At 39.2% G+C, this 19,531-nt stretch overlaps 1 protein-coding gene across 1 annotated transcript; it reads right to left on the bottom strand.

Annotated features, from left to right (window-relative positions):
• Nucleotides 1–920: 920 nt before the first annotated feature.
• Nucleotides 921–19,525, bottom strand: MEX3C (mex-3 RNA binding family member C). The gene is made up of 2 exons (XM_049619995.1): nucleotides 19,319–19,525; nucleotides 921–2,316 (listed from the first exon to the last, which is right to left on the bottom strand). The coding sequence occupies exons 1-2, from the start codon at nucleotides 19,488–19,490 to the stop codon at nucleotides 1,091–1,093; spliced, it is 1,398 nt and encodes a 465-aa protein (XP_049475952.1). The 5' UTR covers nucleotides 19,491–19,525; the 3' UTR covers nucleotides 921–1,090.
• Nucleotides 19,526–19,531: the final 6 nt, after the last annotated feature.

Below are 19,531 nucleotides of genomic sequence, written 5' to 3'. Positions count from 1 at the left end.
ATACTGAGGATGAAGTTACAGACATCCACAGGTGAAATGTAAAAGTGTATCTTAAAGAAATCTTTCCTCGTGATTGGAAATAGTTTTGAAATGAAGTAAACTGATTGAAGGTCATCACAGCTGCTTTTGTAAATTATGCTAAGGGCATTATTATCCCTCTCTCCCTCCCCTCCCCTAAATTACTAAAAAATAAAAATATATTTATAATGTGCAAGACAAATATGGATTGAACATAAAATGTTTCACATTTTGATCTATAGTCTAAAAATTAATCAACAGCTTGATCAGACTAATGAATGGAATGTTCGCATCCTCAATTATTAGCCAATATAGGTGCATCCCAAAGCCCTTCCCGAAATGGGAAAACCCAGGTGGTCATTTCCACATTCACCGAGGGAGGCAATGGGTAGGAATTCACAATCGACACAATTGCATTCCTGATCCAATGATCATACCAGCCGTGAGCATTCTGGGCGAGATGAAGGTCAATGTAGCAGTTTTTGTCCCAAATTATAACCAGTGATCGAGTAAACTGCCATCAGCCCTATTATTACCAATAAGTAATCACAATGCATTAAAAAGTTACTTGCAATCCTGCAGAATTAGGCATAAGTTGTTGTAAAATAAAAAACGAACCTGTTTTGTCAAAACTGGCAGTGTAAAGAAGGCAGCACTGGAAGTGTCTGAATCATCTGTAATGCCAAGTACCCTCCATAAACTCTTAATGTGGTTAGGCTTTGGGACCCACTGTTTTGAAATCTAGACGCATATACTTTTCTCATAGGCCACACAACCTATGATTATCTTCACTCAGCCAAGCTGAACTTCAGTTTTAGCAATTCTTATACAAGCTATGTCTCTGGGTCTACAGGATAGTATTAATAATTCAAACCAAACTAATAGACAAGAGACCACTTAGGTTTAGTGTTACCATAGCAGCCTTTTATAAGTTTACTAACAACTTTAGCCTAATCCCAATAAAGCCTGATAACAGTCATAAGAATTCATTAGGAAGTTTACTGGGGGTACCATTATACCCATGCCTTTACGAGTCCATATAGAGATATAGTATTTATGTATATATATATAGTTAAGAGTGAATTTGGATTGCCTGAGTAACAGCTGTCTGGCAAACTGGACATGATGGCGTTCTCTTTTCACAGATCTTGTTGGCACATTCCATGCAGAAGAGGTTGTGGCCACATGGAACTAGGGCAGCAATAACTTCATTCTCAAAGCAAATCACACAATCGTGCTTTCGTCTCGATTCTGGAGGTGAGCTAGAGGTGGAACCACCATTGGAAGAAGAGTAACTATTGGTACCATTAGAAAAAGCAGGGATGTATATTGGAAGGCCGACATGGTTGCCTGTACTAGGTGGGTCGCTCCTAACCCTCCGAGCAAGTGGGTGTTCAATGCTCTCGGGAAACGTAGGAGACAGACGAGGAGTAGATGGCTGACTTCCTCTACGCTGAGTCTTCATGTTACCAGAAGGATCACTCCCAAAGCCAGAGAGTGGGTTAACTGGTTCAAAGGGGGTCCAGATAGTTTGAGCAGATGTTGGTAAAGAGTCAAAGGCAGGAGAATCAACCGCAAGATCTTCTGAGCCTACAGATGGTAGTGTATCTCCAAACCAAAAGTTCCCTGTGCTAAATGGGCTCGTTGGACTAAAGTCAGCCAGCCTATTGCTTCCAAAGTAGGAATCTGTGGAGCCGCTTCCCAGAGAACTGGAACTATCGTTTCGGTAATTGGAGATCATTCTTGCGCGGCTCGGAGGAACCGGATTGGAGGAGAGCCACGCGGAGCCAAGAGTGCCACCTTCAAAGCTTACATCGGTACCGTTGTAATGGAAATCATTCTCTTCGTTGAGCTCAATATAGTTTCCTGTACGCATGGCAATATGCATTTCTATTTCTTCTCGCGCTCGGTCGACATTTTCGGGCATCCCTGTCACTTCAAAGACAGGCTCCTTATCTCTGCTTGGAGTTACTATGTATGTGTGGGTCTGCTGCTGAATTCTTTTAATAGTTGCTCCTTTCGGTCCAACTACCAATCCCACGACACGATAGGGGACCCTCACTTGAACGGTGGTTTGACCGGGCAGATTTGGACTACACGACAATCCTCCCAGGGCAGGGCCATTTTTGTTTCGAGATGCACGAATCATGGAGAAGTGCTCTGCAGCTGAGAGAATCTCTCTTTTGGCCATGGCAACATCTTCTTTCCGTCCAGTGACAACAAAAATGGGCTCCTCACCACGAACAGGTGTCTTGATATATGTGTTTGTCTTGGCTCTCAGTGCTTTAATTTTACAACCTGTTAGAAAGAACATATTTCGTAAGAATCAACATTTATGTCAATAATATTGATAAAGACAAATCACAGAAAGCTCCGTGCAAGCCAAATGTCTGCTTCTGGACAGCTGCGTTTTTGTTGTTGTTGTTGCTGTTGTTGTTTTAATTTTAGTTTTTCTTCATCATAAAAACTTATCACTAGATGAGAAAGCTTTCCTAACTCCACAAATGCTCCCTGGTCCTCCGGTATACTTGTGTCCTGGTCTTTCACTTAGGAAGAGGCGGTGCCTCTACCAGGAGATCTTAGAAGTCATGCTAATTGTTTCCTTTCTCTTGTTATCAGTCACTGCAAATGATGCACGAAATCCTCTGTACAGGCAAGCGAGACCACAAGCAGGTCTGACTTTCAGAACGGTAATAATTAGCTCGCTTGCAGGATGTTGGTGGCAAAGAAAAAACCACTAATGCATATGTAAGACACTGACCATCTACTGTCTCATTCAATCTATTCAAGAACCCCAAGAACTTGATTATTACACTTTTATTGATAAGGAAAATGAAGCTCAGGAAAACGGTTAAACCCAGTCTAACTTAAAATCTATGGTCTTTTTGTCAGTCGAGAACCTCAAATTTCATACAACTATACTATAAAGCAGAAGTTCTTTACAGCTTTCCACTTAATTGTCATCTTTTAACATTACTCTTTCCTCTGTAAACTCACCTGATGAGCAAAATGCTCATGGCCCAAAGGCTATCTCACATCTGCTGCCATCAGTTGAATGTGAGGCTTACTAAGTAAGGTATCCCCATAACTGTTTCTTCTAGCTGTACGCAAGCACTAACTCAATTAACTATGACACAAGCCAGTGAAACATGAATGCAAAAAGGCACTGTACTTGTATGAAAATTAAGATGATTATTTTTGAAAGTCTCAATAAATATATGTACCTTAAAGAAGAGAAGGGTGAATTATGCATGAGTGAGACGACTGTAAAGGCCTGGGGTAAAAAACTAACACAGAATGATGCTGCCCTCACTGTAAAGTTCTTGCTAAATTCAAAAGAAACATATTGGAAATTGTATGGAATATGGGCACTGGATGGATTTTATTAAAAGACTACTCAGATTGGCAGACCCACTCTCAAATGAAAGGTTTTGGCCCCAAATCCTAAATGCATTTAAGTTAAAATAAAATATTGGAGATGCACATACATAACAATCCATTAATTCTTTAATTGACTTTTTAGAGCAATCACCTATTACCAGAACCAACTACATGAGATTAGAGGGCTTCAAAGTGTAACTTAAAGTGTTACATGGACAACTGAGCCATGCGGTTATAGTTTTCAAAGATCTTACCATGAAGCTTGCTAGAATACATCTGTTCTCATGAATATATTATGTTATCTAGGTTCCTCAAAATGAAGAGGACAGGTTTTGTTTGTTTGTTTGTTTGTTTGTTTGTTTGTTTTAGAGAGAGAGAGAGAGAGAGCAAATAGGGGAGAGAGGGAGAGAGAAAGAGGGAAAGAGAATCCCAAGCAGGCTCCATGCTCAACACAGACCCTGACGCGGGCGGGGCTTGACCCTTGGGATCATGACCTGAGACAAAATCAAGAGTCACTGGCTGAGAAACCCAGGTACCCTGAGGCCAGGTGCTCTTAAAGACACATGTCACACTTTGGGGGTGGTCTTTTTCTTAAATCTTTCCTCCCTTTTTTGCCCCCAATGAATTCATAACACATACAAACTGAGTCTTTACATACATCATTTCTAACCTGCTAACTGTAAAAGCTCCTCCTCCCTCAAGTCTCCCTGCCTCCAGTCCCACCTCACTCCAACCCATTGGCTATATTCATTTTAATCAAATAATGGTTTCTAAATAAAGCACAGATCACATGATCACTTCTTTGCATAAAGTGCTTTAATGGCTCCCTTTTACCACAAGGATAAAGTCCAAGCAATTTGGCACACAAGGCCCCTCTTTACCTGGGGCCCGATTACCTCTCTCTAGATCTATCTCTTTACCACTTGCTTTTTCTCCTTCCTCACTTCTGTAACTCTGCAGTGTGCTCTTACCGTATTAAACTCCTTACCCATGCTCCCTTGCTTCTGTGACTAGAATGTTCCTTTGTCCTTGCCTCTTTACTCCCACCTCTGCTTGCTTTTTAGTTCCTGCTGGCCTTCATATTTTAGTTTAGATGCCTCATCCTCTACAAAGGTTCCTATCCCTCAGGACTGCTTTGTGTACCCTTCCTAAGCATAAGCATTCCCAAACCACTGGATGGTTAACTAGAAGTATATACCTTTAGGGCGCCCATACAGCACATGTTGAAACAAAGATTGGTTTCCTTTATAAACACTGGGCCTTTCTTATACATATTGCTTTGAATGTAAGGGTTTTTTTTTTTTTTTTTGCTGAGCTTTTCAAGACTTTCATCTTCTAGCCCCACATTGCTAATGCAACTTTGTTGAAGGGAACTGATTATGCTAACTTCAATTGTAACATATGCAACGCAACTTTCTTCAACCTACCATTGGATTTTTGGAACTTAACCCACACCTATTCCCCCTTTCAACAAACTGTAAAACTTACAAAGAAATGGCTTGTTTTCTCACTGCTGGATCCTAGGTGCTTATCATAAAAACACTTTTAGAGTCAAGATTACTCTAATTCAAAGATATTCATTTGAGAAGATTTGTTTGGCAGGGAGGGGCTAAAAGCAAAACTGCAAGGAAAGCATTTAGTGCAGTAACTGGATAAGGTAAGAAGGGCCAAGGGGACGAGGTGGCTTGGGGGCAATCAAGAAATTACTTCAAGGAGTTGAATTTATGCTACTGTAAAACTCGACAGTTTTAACTACAAAGACTGCTGCTGTAGGGGTGCCTAGGTGGCTTGGTCGGTTAAGCGTTGAACTCTTGATTTTGGCTCAGGTCATGATCTCACGGTTGTGGGATGAAGTCCCGCATTGGGCTCTGTGCTGGGCACGGAGCCTGCTTGGGATTCTCTCTCTCCCTCTGCCCCTCTCCCTTGCTTGTATGTGTGCTCTCTCTCTCAAATGAATGGATGAATGAATAGTGCTGCTGTAAATTTACATTTATAAAGAACTACAAGAAGACTGAGTTGATAGTGTTACTTTTGACTATAAGGCAATGCTACTGCTTTTGCTCCACAATAGAGAGTGAATTAGAAGACACGAGCAATAAAACTTCCATATCTATTTTTTTATATAGACTGAATCTTCAGAAGACTCCTCTTTCAGCACAAAAGATGTTGCTTAGGGCTGTGAACCGAGAGCACTTTCCATTGGCCAATATGTGACTGATGGAGAGCTATCTAAGAAATTCTAAAAGGCTGTGATGTGAACAAATAACTATACATCCAGGGGAGTTATTGTTATTATTCAGATACTCTGGGCTACAATTTAACAAGAAGGCAGTCTGCTCGAACCACATTTCTAACAAAGAGGGTCCTGTTCATCCTGCAGAAAAACACTGGGAATTTCTATTAAGGACAAAGAGAGAAATAACCAAAGAGTTTGAGGTTAGTTCCTCTCAATCCTTACTAATACTGACCACTAGAAAATTGAATTAAGTAAACTTCTCCAAATAAATACTTTTGAGACTAGAAGCAACCATCAGTCACAAGATACAATACTTTTTAATACCTAGTAGGAAGAAAATATGCCTAAAGGTACCCAGAATGCTATCTGGCCTAAGGCCGGTACTAACAAAGAGGTGTTTAATAACTGGCTCTGGAGGACTGAAGACAAATATTTTGAGTGGGGACCACTTCTGAGATAGGGGAGTCAGATAGGCCTATCCTGCCCCAAAGGACTGTGTACTTATTTAGGTCTTCCAGGTCAGAGGAGGTAATGGGAAGGTAGCAAAGCCCAGCCCCTCTAAGCCACTGCCAAAACAAAAATAAAAGAATGTATTTCTTCTCTCTCCTAAATTTTCTAAGACAGTTTTAACACAATAGCCTCAATTTGGATTAGGACTACAGGAAACCTCATCAATCATAATGTTGTTTCTATAGGAACATACACACTGAGGTTCAAACAACCAATACATGATTTCTAGGAATGAATATATATATATATATATATATATATATATATATATATATATATATACCAAAGTTGGGGACTTCTAAATAGGCAACACAAACTAAAGAAAAAACAAACTTGTTTTATTATTTTATAGGTGAAGGAGGTCAAAGGTTTTTAGAGTATTTTAGACTAAGTTTCTATTTGCAAAGTCTAAGATATTTAAAAAATCATTGAAGAATTTATAATCTCAGAGTGGCATAAAACTCAGAGGCCATAAAAGTACAGATAAATTAGATTACACTTAAAAAATCTGCTGCATGGCAAAAGTCACCAAAAATAATTTAAAGAAATAATTATTTACAACTTATACCACAAATGGCTAATTTCTCTCTCTTACATACATACATATACCTGCCCTACGTATCAGAACACCAAAACCTAATTTAAAAAAATAAAAGAAACTGTTCACAGAAAAGGAAATCTACAAATGGCTACGAAACATGAAAATTCCCATTTCCATGTGAACTGAAGGGTCTTTTTCCACCTATAAGAATATCAAATATCAAAACAAGTACCAAAAACAGTGCTACTAAGAACAGGGAAAAAAAGGACCTTTATATTTAGTTGCTGGGAGTATGAACTGCCCAAGGGCAGTTTGCATTATTTGTCAAAATTACAACTGCATGGATCCTTCTGCCCCTACAGTCCCACTCATAGAACTGATCCTGCAGAAATACTTGCACAGGTATAAAATGACCTTTGTATTATATTACTTAATTATATTAGCATGAGGCCAGTACAGCTATATAATGGAATACAATGCAGTCATAAAACTGGTTCACTTAGGGGGACAGGGTAGAAGGGAGCCTTAATTTTCCTCCACACTCTTTATTGTTTTAATAATTTTGAACCGTACAAATCCATTAGTTTTTTCCAAGAAGTATGATTAAACCAGAAAAGTTTTTTTAAAATATAAAGAAATGACACATTTTACTAGACTTAGCATATATATATTCATTAGACTTTTGGCTAGTACTGACGTTATTTTAAATTGTATGAACTGCAGGGTAAATGATTTCATAACCTGAAATCTGAACAAGGCTTTTTCATTCTAAGAAGTGAGGTCTAACCATGGTCTTCTTACAGCTACTGATAAAAAGAACAGATGTCAAGCTTTGTACCAGAATGTGTAGATGTAGAATGTGTAGAATGTTAAGAACTAGGATACAAAGTTCTATAGTGGTAATTCTATTTTGATTTGTAAGTAAATCCCCCACATGAAAAAGTCTCCAATCTAGACCTAGTATAAGAACTCATTTCCCCTTTCTATCTATATCACTTGGCTGGGGCTGGGTTTGCCTTAAAACCCTGGAGCTGTGGCCAGATTCATGGCCTTCTTGCTCCCTGGTGAGCAGAGGTCCGGTCCCGCCTTGCTTCTGCAGAGTAAAGAGAACCTCTCCTGCCAGAGGCATAGCAGTTAAGAGGGACCCGTCTCTCTCTCATTGCTGGGAGAGGAGTTAAAAGGAAGAAAAAGAACTGAAACGATGGATGTTCGGGGTTTCTCAAACCTGGGGTTGCAGTATCAATTTAATAGGCTGTAATCAACATTAAAAACAACAATTAAAGTTAAAAACAGTACCAAAACTCAACATGTTCCAAATATTTCAGTAAAACATGCGTAAGAAGGGCTGCAATGCCAAATGTTCTTTTACTGGGGGTGGGGTGGGGGTTATCAAAGAAAAGTTTAACTGAAGGTAGTGGAGAGATGTGATGTGCTCTGGATAGCCTGCGAACAAGCCCACAGTCCCCACTGTGAACTGCCTATGGAGACCTTCTGGCAGGACACTGTAGGTGGACTCTAGGAGCTGGAAGGAAAATGGAAGGCTCAATCCAGAAATCTTTTTCTGTTCTTTAATTTTGCTTACTATCTGCCTTAGATTTCTAATGCTGCCAAAGTTACCACACACAGTGAAAGGTGGACACATCTTCAATGACAGACAGCAAGGGGTTTAAATTCCATCTTGTAGGGGCAAAGAATCTTTTTTTTTTTTTAATGTTTAGTTATTATGAGAGAGAGGGAGTAGGAGGGAGGGAGGGAGAGAGAGAGAGAGAGAGAGAGAGCGCATAAATGTGCGCGTGGGGGAGGAACAGAGAGAGAATCCCAAGAGGGCTCCATGAGGGGCTTGATCTCAGGAACTGTGAGATCATGACCTGAGCCGAAATCAACAGAGTTGGACACTTAACCTACTGAGCCACCACATGCCCATTTTTTTTTTCTTTCCTTCTTCTTCTTCTTTTTATTTAAAAAGAAACAAGCCCCAAATGTTATGTGAGCTGTTGCTGATTTTTCACAGAGTATTTTGTTTTCTAGAAGTTCACTGTATTTCCCATTCACTTCATAAATTAGCTACATATACCTTAACTTAAGGTGACTTGAGAAAGCTAAACACCAAAATTGCATTATGTGTATATATCCACTTTGGGTCATCCTTGGCATGTACCTTTATTCAAAACTTCCCCCCAAGAGTGTTGTTTTAAGGGAAAAGAATCCTACTAGGATCTCGGTGTAGTACACACACACACACACACACACACACACACACACACTTTAAATAAGTCGAGCCTGCGTGGCTCAGTTGGGTGGCTCTGCATCGACAGTGCTGAGCCTGCTTGGGATTCTCATTCTCTCTCCTCTGCCCCTCCCTTGCTTGCAGGCTCTCACTCTCTCTCAGAACAAATAAACATTTATAAAGAGATAGACAGATAGACAGACACACAGACACACAGATAAGGAGGGGGAATGAAACTCTGTGAGTAGCTCTTTTACCTTGGAGAAAATTAGAACTCCTTGGCCTGACATTAAAACCACCCGCTGACCCCCTCCCCCACTTCTCTCCCATCGGGTAGCCATAACCCAGCTTCTTCTAGACTTTATCATCTCCTAAACATGCCCTGTTCCTCCTGTTCCTCTTCTGTCTCTGCTCAGATACTTCCCCAAATAACGTGGAAAACCCACAGTACTTCTGCTCCACACCTTATAGCTTCTGAGTAACAACCATGGCCGTTTGGAAGATGAGGCTGTACATGTGAAGCCTGGCTCTATGAACTCAAAATAGTACAAAGGTGCAGACTCATTACTGCTACCATATATGAATCTTCCAAGGCATAGTTTAAAGGAAACAATGTAAGAAGCAAAAAACTGATCATCTGAAGGCCTGGGTCTTAAGTCTATCACCAGTTTCTCCCCCCCCACCCTGTTTCTACTCCTGGTTTCAATGTCAGGTCATTCAACCTCTAGGTCCTTTCTGATGCTTACATTTTTGACCAAGTCCCTCTTCTCCTAGGAAAAAGTCACTGTTTCTTTTTTAAAGTCTTAAAAGAACTTGGGACAATCAGATACTACCTTATTTCATACACATATATCTTTTCTTCCTTTCCGCAAGGAAAAGTAGGTTGAGTAATAATGGTTGGGAACATTGACTTCGGATGATCACTAACCAGCTTTGTGAAGTTTAGCAGGTCAGTAAACCTTTATCTTTCCTTCACGGGTGAGGAACTACGATTAAAGATACTTTTCTCACTTGGTTCTTACAAGGATTAAATGAAATCATATTAAAAATGCTTATTACAATGCCCGTTTTTCAAGTAGGTGGCTCTGTAAAGGGTAACTTTTTTTTTAAGTATTTATTTTTGACAGAGAAAGAGCACACACATATGTGAGGGAGGGAGGGGCAGAGAGAGAAGAGGACAGAAGATCTGAAGTGGGCTCTGCTGAGAGCATTGAGCCTGATGCGGGGCTCGAACCCATGAAATGAACTGTGAGATCATGACCTGAGCTGAAGTCAGACGCCTAACCTACTGACCCCACCCTGGCTCCCCAGTAAAGGGTAACTTACAAGACTACCCAACCATGCCCAACCACTCTTCAAGTATTTCCTGAAATAATAAAGTAAAAATCTGTAGCACACTTTTCAGTTTTCCAAACTTATCTAGATTTATTCCCATTTAGTCATCATAACAGTGCTTTAAGAAGGGCAGGAAAGAACCTGAACTGCTCAAGATCTCCCAGCGGGAAAGTCAGATCTCAAACCCACGTTGTCTTAACAACCCCACATGCCTCTTATGACTCCATACTGTTTTTTTCTAAAAGCACTGGAGGAACATATTATTTCATGTGTCATGATATATTAGAATTAAGAGGGGATCCTATTCCTTGAGGGATAGTCCAGACACCTATTCAAAAGCTCCTTTAACTTTACAGGAACTCAATTTCGGTATTATGTTTTCAAAGACTGATGGATATCAGCTAAATCCCAATAAGAGAGTGTTTCTTATGCATACTAACTTAACCCAACAGTTACATTGTTTGGATCAGCAATGCAAACTATTCATAAATGCACAGTATCATAAATGCTTTCCTTTCTAGAGTTCAAGTGTCCTTGTAGCTCTTCTAGTCAAAATCCTCAAATGTTTTGTGAATACAGTCTCACTGTAGATATCATTCTGTCAGCACTTCAAACAGCTTCATTATTGTGATTTTAGTTTTGTTATTTTTGACTTTTAATGCCTTAAATCAAGAAGGTTGCTACTGGCCATAAAACAAAGCTCCAAATTAAGTTCAGGTTGACTGGCTCCTTACATAAAGGGTTGGGAATAAAAGCAAGAGGGAAGAAAACCCCAATTACCACAATATGGAAATTAAAACAGGAATAGTAAAGTGGCAAGTCTAATCCAACAATCCAGTTAAATACAATAAACATCACAAGCATCTACCTTGCTTTGGGTACTTTATCAAGGATGCAAAGATGACCAAGATTCAGTGCTGCCCTCACTGACTTGTATCAGTTTCAAGCACCAGAATGATCTGATGTCTACACATGTTCATGTACAGATACCAGTCTCTTTTCTTATATTGCAGATAGTATTCAAACCTTCTGTATCTTTGCTGATCTTTTTGTCTGCTTGTTCTACCACTTACTGAGATAGCAGTGTTTAAGTCTCCAATTCCATGAGATTGAGACCCTGGGTAAGTTACTTATATTCCCATAGATCTGTTTCCTTATCTGTATGGTGGGAATAAGAATGGATCAAATGAGACGATACACTGTCTCACACACTTGAAGGTTTATAATTAAAAAAAAAAAAAAAAAAGCTGTTTGACTTTGAATCAATTTTCTATAGGAAGTTGAAAACACTTAAAGGATTTATCTCCTGAAGATAAAACTTAACATTTTGATTATATAAAGCATGCTGAAATATTATCAACTTTACTGAACTTGGAGGGGATATGTTGAAGTCAATCTAACTGGGAATCTGAAATCTGGTATACTTTTGCATGATTGCAGGGACTCTTTTTGGACAAAAATCAGAATGTGAGAGCACTAAGAAATAATCTAATTCAACCTCATTTTATACATGAAGAAAACCGAAGCCTAGAATTGCCCAAAATTATGAACTAATAACTCCTAAAATACACCATTCTCTGAACCTAACTTATTTTTCTAGTAGATTCTTAAGAAGGAGTTAAAATCTAAAATTCCCCTTCTTTTTTCACTTAGACAAGAAAACTGAAATACTTAAAAAAAAAAAAAAAAAAGGCTCATATTTAGCCTTTCACCAAAGCTGAAACACCTAGATAAGGGTGTAAATTAGAGAAGAGAGCTAGAACAATTCTCCTAACTGGGGATTTTAAAATTAGGCTCATGCGCTTTAGAGGATGTTAATAGAAACCTTAGAATTACTTCTATTTGGGTACCATATAATAATCAGATTCATTTGTAAACTTTAAAAAAAAATATACTGTGTACCATTTAGTTAGTGGTATACCCTGGGAAAAACTTACTAAAGTGACAATTTTCAGTTTCAACCTAGTATGTGCTCAGAGTACAAATCTAGCAGATTTATAAACTTTACCCTGCCTCATATATAATTTATTATGTCTGTACTTTCAATTGTGCTAGGAATCTGTACTAATGACATCTTCTCAAACTTGATCCCAACAACAAGTGGGGGATGGAAGGGGCCAGGAAGAACAAGTCATTGGAACAGGTTTTTTTTCCCACAAGAAATGCTCAGTAAGGTTAAGTGATTTGTCCAAAGTCACAGGCAACAAATGGTGAAACCAAGTCTTTAACAAGTTTTTTTCTAAACTCCCAAGTTCCAATGTCCTTTCCTACAGTACATTAAAATGGTACTGATGGCAAGGGAGAAGGTATGTCAAAGGGAAGATGAGTGGTAAGGAAAAAGGGACAGTAATAAAAAGGTCAGCCTGAAATGTAAATACTGTTAATAATAGCAACCCTTTTGGGAAATCTTTTAGTTGTTTGGAACTATTCCCTCCCTACACTCCTCCAATGGTGTCCAGAAGATCAACTACTTCACGCTAATCTTTAACTACACCTGCAGTTTTCATTAAAGGACTGTCTTTATAATTTCAAGGCCAATCTTATTATTCCATGGTACTTTATTTGTAGTCAAATCAGGATTCTCTGCATATAATGAATTGTAATTTTTGCTTACTGGACAAAGGCAACAAACCGTGCCCACATGAATTGTTCTTAAATCCCAAACACTGGCACGGAAGAGGTTCTAATGTTATGCAGTGCTCAATCATAGAATAAAGACTCGAACTATCCAAATGGCACTAGGCTGTGCATATATTCAATGTAGTATAGTTGGACTTGGTAATACTAATACTAGAAAATTATTTTAAAAGCTTAAATATCATATTTAATCTTTAAAAATGTCCATATGGTACCTAATGGTGGCATGGGGAAAAAAGTTAAAAGTAAACTCAGAAATTATGGTCTAAAAGCCATCTGGGAGGTATTAAGATGTAGTTTAATAATAATAATAATAATAAAAAAACTATCACTTTGGAATTACCTGAAGATCAATGGGGTTTTAAAATAGATTTTCCATAATCTACCTGGAGTTTCCTAAAGGAGGTTTTAAACTGCAAATACACTTACCTATTTAGTCTCTTATGAACATTGTTATTTATTTTTTCATTTGGAGTTCAACTTCAAAAATTCTACATGGCCTAAATTACATTAAAAAATTATGTAACAATCCCTTTGATCATAAAATAATACTGTGGTAGTCACTATAGCTGTTCAGGAATATTCTGGCTCTCTTCTGTGGGCACATGGTTGTAATGGACCTTCTCTTACCTACTTGAAGTTAGGTGTGGCCCCATGACTTACTCTGATTAACAAAACAGGAGATGTAATTATTACTTCCGGGTCTAATATTTAAAGACCAGCATGTCCTATGCTACTGTCTCTTATTCCGCTGGCACATGGGAAGACCAGCTAACACTTGCGATGGTGGCCACTGCACTGGCCCGTGTCCCTGAATAACTGAAATGAGCAGAGCCCCTGCGAATAAGAAATTACCCTTTATTGTTTTAATACTGAGATGCTGGGGTTTGCTGTCATCACAACATAATTCAAATCTATCCAGACAGAAGTGCCGTGTAGCCAGAAGGCATTCAGACATCAGATGGTTCTAGTTGTTACACGTTAGAAGAATATAATGTGTGAAACTGCTAAAGCCAAGAAAGGTAAATGAGATTAAAAAGTGGTTCGACTTAATTTCAGATTTAACTCAACAAAAACAACATGTACTTATCGCTTAAAGTTTCATGTGTTTCAATTTATTTGTATCATTCAGTTTCTAGAGGTATTATCGATAAGGTTACATCCAGCTGAAGAGGTATCTGAAGCCTAGGGAGTTTAAGTGACTTGTCCAAGATCACAAAGTGAGTTACTGGCACAGAGTAATCAAATTTAGAAATTTTAATTTCTGATTGTAGACTCTTTCCAATATACCATAGCTGAGCAGAGACTGTTGAGGGAATTTGGGTAGTTTTTTATATTAAAACATATATTCTGAACATTTTTGTATTTGGTTTAAGGCAAAAGTACCAAATCTTTCAATCTGTAAAAATATCAAATTCATTCAAAACCAAATGCACAAAATATTAAGCACTATCTTATAACTAAATACTATCTTTCCTTGAAAACTTAAGATATAAGAAGAGCTACAGAGAATTCTAACCCATAAACTTTGTTGAAAATTTTCCTAAACAGGAATCTCTAACAGAGTTAACAGTTCCTGTATACTTGACTCCCTGGATCATTTTTAGATTGTTGGTAACCAGGGGGTAGAAAATACACCCTTGTATTACCACCTTATTTTCCATTTCCTCCTAGTGAATCCAAATAGTTCATTAGCTGAATGAGCCAGGAAGAAAAGGCAGTAGATTCCCCACCCATTTGCAAAACAATAATTGAACCTTTCCCAATGGTCCCAGAGCTAACAAACTATTATCAACTAAATTTAAATTTTAAAGCCTAGAAGTTACAATATAAGCTTTGTAAAGCTAGCAGGTATATAACACAAATTAACTTTCTGAACTATAAATGACAGTGAATTTTTAGTTAGGCATATGAGAAGGAGAATATTAGAATGAGAACTGTGCCTTCTGGGTAGCAGAGACATCAAAATTTTATTAAGTAAATTTATTTGGAGAGTGAGGATATTTGAAGTTATCTATACTAGAAATACAGTATCCCAAAGATTAGGGAGGAAATTAACTCAAATATCATTAACCTTCCTGAGCAGGATGCTTGAATACAGAGGCAGCAACTTAATCTTTGATGTCAAACAAACTGGTCTAAATCCAAGTTCCACTTTTTTTTCTTGGAGCAAGTTATCTCTCGGAGCTTCAGTTTCTACACCCATAAAATGGGGATAACGGCCTAGAAGGATTATGGTACCTGGCAAAGAGAAGGCCAATAATCCCCCCTACTCCATAAAAGAAAAAGATAATGTACTTTAGCGTTGTTCTGAAACAGTTTCTCCTCAAGAAATGTGTATTTCTTCTTCAATAAGGAATTTATGTATGGCATGACCTAAGTTTCTCTTTTTCTTTTGAACATACACAAATAAGCATATACCTTATTTCAATTATGTTAAAACTTAAGAGTGGTTCTACCCTAATAAAATGGGGAAAATTGTCACAAGGATGTGTTTATGAGATATTGAAACAATGTAACACATTCATTATTTTAAAAGTGACCACACAAATAACCACTGGGAAATCAGTGGAGACAGAGTAGCTCAATAGAGAAGAAAACAATGTCCGAAGGGGTCCAGCTCAGTGACAGCCAAAGGTACAGAGCCCACTAGAGTGTAGACACACAAAAAATAGAACTCCAATTTCCACTGTTACCTCATTCTTTAAATTTTTTACATGTTTTTATAGTATATATCAGATACATATCATTCATACATAAATATACAAACTTTGGAAGTACAAGATTAATTTTTTTGACAGGATGTACAATCAAAAAAAGCTGGAAACTCTTCCAGGCTATGAGGCAAGAGAACAACATACATATAAAGTCACTATTGAAAATAGATGAAGACCCATGTTAAGCTTAAACAGTAACATACACCCCCTATGTTACAAATTTCTAAGACAACTGAATATATGACATTCAGTATTTACTTATAATGTAGTTAAGAATGGGTATAGAGTTTATTTTAACTCACTTTTTAACCTAACTGGACATCAATGGCTGTACATTAAACCTCATATTAACCACTGCGAATGTGTCTTGTGGGTACTATGTTCAACAAAAGTTTAAGTTTTAAGTCTGTTGTCAGGTTTTTTTTTTTTTAAGTTTACTTCATTTATTTTTGATACACACACACACAGACAGACACACACACACACACACACACACACACACACACACAAATGGGGGGGGAGGGGCAGAAAGAAAGGGAGAGAGAGAAGGCCAAGCAGGCTCTGCACTGTCAGCATGGAGCCTGATGTGGGGCTTGATCCCACAAACTGTGTGAGATCATGACCTGAGCCTAAATCAAGAGTCAGACACTTAACTGACTGAGCCACCCAGGCCCCAAGTCTATTGTCAGGTTTAATCTCTAGCTCATATTCTAAAACTTCAGTGCTTATCAAAAAGCCCCTTTATTTAGCTCATGGCTTTATTTTACAGTATTGTTGGTTTCAATATGAGATGCAAATCTTAAAAAAATGGGGCCAATTTAACATTTGCAAATATGGGAGTGCAAATATGAGGTCAACACTGACAACTTTCATCACTATCAAAAGCAGTGGGTTTTTTTTTTTTTTTTTTAAAGATACTGGAACCAGAGGCCATCTATATGAGTTCTAGTCTATATGACTCAGAATTCCATTTGTCCTACCCTTTGCTTCAGAGCTGAAGTCAGAAATGTCTCCATCTGTGTCATATTTATTTCCAAAACCAATTAAGAGATGACAAACAGAAAATTACAACTTTAGGTAATGAATAAAATGGCAGGAATGGATAATCCTTAAGAATGAAAGTTCAGTTCATCCAAAGCAGACAAGTAAATTAAGTGATTTGCCCCATTTATTCGCTTGGAGAAAAGATAAATTACCACCCTATAGAAGGATGCAAACATTAGAAGTTGCCTTGTTCCTGGTGGGAGTGGGAACACACTTTACAGGTTTTGTTATGGTGCTGGCTGCCGGGTGGAGATGGGGAAGGGGTCAATGATCCACTAGGTGCATGGTTCAGAACAGGAAAAGGGGGACAAGACTTTCTGCTCTTAAGATAGCGGATGATGGCATCCTTTTAACAGGACTGTCAGCTCTGGGAAATATTAAGTGCAAGAGAATAGTCAGCAATTTGTCTCCATGTCCTAAGACATAAATAGAACCACATTTCCTTATTAACCAATGAGCACAGCCCAGAAAAACTAAAGATTTTATCTCATTTGCTGTAATTCAGGAGATGGTACAAAATAAAAACTCAGAATGAATTCAGTTTACTTTTAAATAATGGATTTGTATAAAGACAACAGTCTGTGTAATTAGGGATCATTTTTTCGTGCTTTAAATATAGAAAAGGACAAAAGTTTGTATTTCACTAAATATACAAAAGATATCATTATCTTGTCCTTAGTCAAACTGGCAAATAATGTAAATGTTCTTTTCTTTTGTTATCCTAAACTGTAAGCACACTGAAGCAACTTGTGCTCAGGCAGTGCAATCCTAGTATAGCATTTAGTTTTTCGTACTTTGGCCTGAATAGACACCTTCCCAGCCTCTTTTCGCCACACTCCTTTTAAGACCCCAAGTATCAAAAACAAAAACAAAACCCCCAAAACTTTCTAATCATACTTAGAGATCATTCCTCCACACCTTTCCTCACATTGTTCCTCAGTCCTTCTCCTTCTTCGTCTCCATTTAAGTCCTATCCATTCTCCAAGTCCCTACAGGGCTGATGTTCTCACAAGCCCTGTCTGTCACACACTCACTACAGTGAGTGCCATTAAACGACATGTTAGTTTAGTGCCATTCCACTGTTTATTAGACTCCTAGTTTAAGGACAGCAAGTTTGTCTGAATCAACCTCACATTCCCAACTGCCATAAACCCTCACCTGGCAAAACAGAAGCTTGAAACATAGCAATTCCTTGATGTAGTTAATTGAATGGCCAACTCATTTTGGATTTATAAATTGAGATGTTACAGTTTTATTCTATGCAAGGTGAAACAGCGCTCTCCTAGATTAGTATCTTAAGTATGGCAAAACAAAGAACAAAAAAGCCCCCCAAGCCCATCCAAACAAGACAAAACAAAACAAAAACAAGGCATCTGAATCTTATTTACCAAACTACAGGAATAAATTCTCAATTGAATGGTACTAGCTTCGAACAGTGCCTTTAAGTACTAGTCATCAGGCAGTCTGAAATAAGCTATCTCCTTTATCCAGATTTCAGACGGGTTTTTCTTATTAAAATCCGAGAGGTAAGAAATGAGCCAACTCTGACATTTGAAACCACCATTTCCACAGACCTCTTATTTATGTGTACTTTAGACCACTTGGGAAAGATGAGATCATTTAAGCAGCAGCGCCATTATTTCTCTTTATTTGACCCCAACAATGCTCTCAACCTAACAGTAAAGAGACATGCATCAACCAGGCTAAGCTATATTGAAATAAGGCAGCTGGGGTAGTATTTACTCCTTTAGTATTGGGGGGAGGGGCTGGGGGTAAGCTATACTAAAGAGCAGAGGACCTTCCCTAAAAATGTCGGTTACAGAGGTACTCTGGGCATCCCCTTCCCCCACCTTCACAAATCTACTCCTGGAATCTGAGACATAGGTCCTTTGTCTGAACAATGTGGGAGGAGTCTGTCTGCAGTGCTGGTGTGCTGGCAAGTGAAGAGAATTTACTGAAAACTGTATAATCGCATAGAGTTCCTTAACTCAATTACCTTACTGTCCATTTTCTCTTCATCGTGTCCACTAGAGTAGTTCTAAAAGACAGCCAATGTGGCATTTCGAGAGTTAAAATGTATCAAAGGGAATACAAAAAGATCAACAGAGTTAGGCTGCTCTTCAAAAGCTAAGTTTCTGAATAGCGGAGGGGTGGAGGGGGGTGATGGCATTACCCACCACTTGAACATCCCCTTCCCTCTCGACTGAGCTCTCGTACAAAGCCTCCATTCCTGTCAATTTCTTCGTCTGAACAAGCTGCTCCCTAAGGTGAGCTGGGTACCGTCGGCTGCGCAAACTTGCAATCTCGCAGCTTTCCGTGCACAACACCGAATCCACCACCGACCCGACCTTTTACCACCTCACTGAGGTTTTTGGTGCCACGCCAGCCTGGTGTTCCACGAATACAGCCCGAGTTAAGTGAACACCACCGGATTTGGTGCCTGGAGAAACTTAACACCTTTCACCATGCAAAACGAGCGGAATACCGTAGGTTTTCGCAAGGTGACCCACCTTCTCATCTTATCTACCCACGGTTCCTCGCAGACCCCTTCGCGATGGATTTGGGGGACTCGCCGGGTTCAATGTTGCAGCCGGGAGCTCGCCTCTTTCGGCTCCCCCACCCACGCCCGGGGCCATGCCCAGCTGGACTCCCCTCCTCCCCGCCGCACTCACCCTGGCGACCGACAATCTCGGCGACATGCTCGGAGCTGGGCACCGGGACACACTCGGTGGTGTTGACGCTCTTCCTCCGGAGCAGGGCCGCCTGCTCCCCATTTAGGGCGGCCGCCGCCGCCGCCCCGCAGCCGCCGGGGCCGTAGGCGTGGGACAGCATCGCCGCCATCATGCCCTGGGCATCGTCCCCTCCGTAGAGCACCCCCGCCGCCG

This window comes from Panthera uncia (genome assembly GCF_023721935.1).
Source record: "Panthera uncia isolate 11264 chromosome D3 unlocalized genomic scaffold, Puncia_PCG_1.0 HiC_scaffold_8, whole genome shotgun sequence".
Lineage (NCBI taxonomy): Eukaryota > Metazoa > Chordata > Mammalia > Carnivora > Felidae > Panthera > Panthera uncia.
This window is presented reverse-complemented; position numbering and strand designations above follow the sequence as displayed.